The following is a 2,060-nucleotide window of genomic DNA, read 5'->3' on the forward strand; positions in this document are numbered from 1 at the left end:
CGCTTGTTTATGGAAATGGTTAAATCTGGCTTGTCCATAAACATCTTGGATACATATATAAATGTTGTTTCCTTACATACTATAAACATACAAGTACAAATATAAACATTTCTTGAATTTAAATTCCCGGCGATGTAATAATGTTCCCTCGACTCGCCCTTTAAATCAACAGATCGACTTCCACTACTTTCAGCTGTCGCTCACACATCCACGGTCCACACACAACACAATAATGGCCAACAAGCTTCTCAAGACTTGGTACCAGCTCGTCGTCAACAACTTCCTCGCCATCGTCGCGGTGGCGTTCGCCACCGCCGTGCTCCGGAGAGGATGGCCGTTCAGCGTCTACGGTCTCGCCGGGTGGCTACAGGCGCAGCGGCCTGTACACCTCGTGACGGCGGTGATCCTGATGGCTGCCATGGCGAAGCTCTGGCGCGCCCGCCGGCCGCAGGATGTGTACCTCGTGGAGTACGGGTGCTTCCGTCCCAGGCCGTGCTTCCGGGCCCCGTTCGCGACGTGCCGGGAGCACGTGCACCTCCTGCCGTACCTGCTGGCCGACAAGGAGAGCCTCAACTTCGCGATCCGGCTGCTCGAGCGCTCGGGGCTCGGCGAGGAGACCTGCGTTCCCTACTCGTACCACTACATGCCCCCGGACCGCAGCCTAGACGCCGCTCGGGAGGAGACGGAGCTGGTCATCTTCTCGGCCATCGACGACGTGTTCGCCAGGAGCACCGTCACGCCCGCGGACATCGACGTGCTCATCGTCGACTGCAGCATCTTCACGCCGACGCCCGTGTTCGTGGACATGGTGGTCAACAGGTACAAGCTCCGCGCCGGCGTTCAGAGCCTGAACCTGTCTGGGATGGGTTGCGGCGCGGGGCTCGTCGCCATCGGCCTCGCCAGGAACCTCCTGCAGGTGGCGGCGCCGGGCACGCACGTCCTGACCGTGTCCACGGAGATCCTCTCATCGCAGTACTCCGTCGGCAGCGAGCGCGCGATGCTGCTGCCCAACTGCCTCTTCCGCATGGGCGCCGCCGCCACGATCCTGACCAACTCCCCCGAGCGCGCGAGGTTCAAGCTCGGCCGCATCGTCCGCACCATGACCGCCGCGCGGGACGCCGACTACCGCTGCATCTTCCAGGAGGAAGACGACAGGGGCATCCGGGGCGTGCGCCTCTCCAAGGACCTCACCGCCACCGCCGGCAACGCGCTCAAGAGGAACATCGTGGCCTTCGGCCCGCTGGTCCTGCCGGTCTTGGAGCAGCTCCTGGTCGCGCTGTCGCTCCTCAAGCGGAAGCTCCTGAGCCGGCGGCGCGGCGGCAGCAAGGTGAGGCTGTACCGCCCCGACTTCCGCACGGCGTTCGAGCACTTCTGCATCGACGCCGGCGGGCGCGCGGTGATCGACGAGGTGCAGCGCGGCCTCGGTTTGTCCGACGAGGACGTGGAGGCGTCGCGGATGACGCTGCACTGGTTCGGGAACACGTCGAGCAGCCTGGTGCTGTACGAGCTGGCGTACGCAGAGGCCAAGGGCCGGATGAGGAAGGGCGACCGGGTGTGGATGATCTCCTTCGGCGCGGGGTTCGAGTGCAGCTGCGTGGCCTTGGAGTGCGTCAAGCCGGCGGGCGACGCCGACGGGCCGTGGGCCGACTGCATCCACCGCTACCCGGCCGGTGCAGCTCCCAGACGTCGCAATCTGATCGATCAGACTACTGGAGCATGATGCCGGACGTGCACGGTGCACAGCACTACTAGAAAATCGGCTTATGGCACCGGTTGCAAAGGGCTTTTGGTACCGGTTCAATATCCCCAAAGTGGTACCAAAGCCTTCAAAATTCACGCAAAATATTCTTTTTGGCTGGGACTTGAACTCGCGACCTCTAGCCTCGCACGTTGCTCATTTACCATCTCAGCTACATAGTTGTTCTGATTGAAAAGTAGATATTTTCGTTTTAAAGTAACCAATGGATGAGCCTAAGGTACCGATTGGTGGTACCACCCGGTACCTAAGGCTCCTAAGGTACCGGTTGGTAACACCAACCGGTACCTAAGGCTTATCTATA

General features: G+C 60.9%; 1 protein-coding gene across 1 annotated transcript; it reads left to right on the forward strand.

Annotated features, from left to right (window-relative positions):
• Positions 1-229: 229 nt before the first annotated feature.
• Positions 230-1,788, forward strand: LOC120676417 (3-ketoacyl-CoA synthase 6-like). Its single transcript, XM_039957681.1, has one exon. The coding sequence runs from the start codon at positions 233-235 to the stop codon at positions 1,718-1,720; it is 1,488 nt and encodes a 495-aa protein (XP_039813615.1). The 5' UTR covers positions 230-232; the 3' UTR covers positions 1,721-1,788.
• The last annotated feature ends 272 nt before the right edge of the window (positions 1,789-2,060 follow it).

Source organism: Panicum virgatum, chromosome 5N (assembly GCF_016808335.1).
Source record: "Panicum virgatum strain AP13 chromosome 5N, P.virgatum_v5, whole genome shotgun sequence".
In the NCBI taxonomy this organism is placed as follows: Eukaryota; Viridiplantae; Streptophyta; class Magnoliopsida; order Poales; family Poaceae; genus Panicum; species Panicum virgatum.

Coding starts and splice junctions, on each gene's coding strand:
- LOC120676417 (XM_039957681.1), top strand. CDS start 233: ATGGCCAACAAGCTTCTCAAGACTTGGTACCAGCTCGTCGTCAACAAC.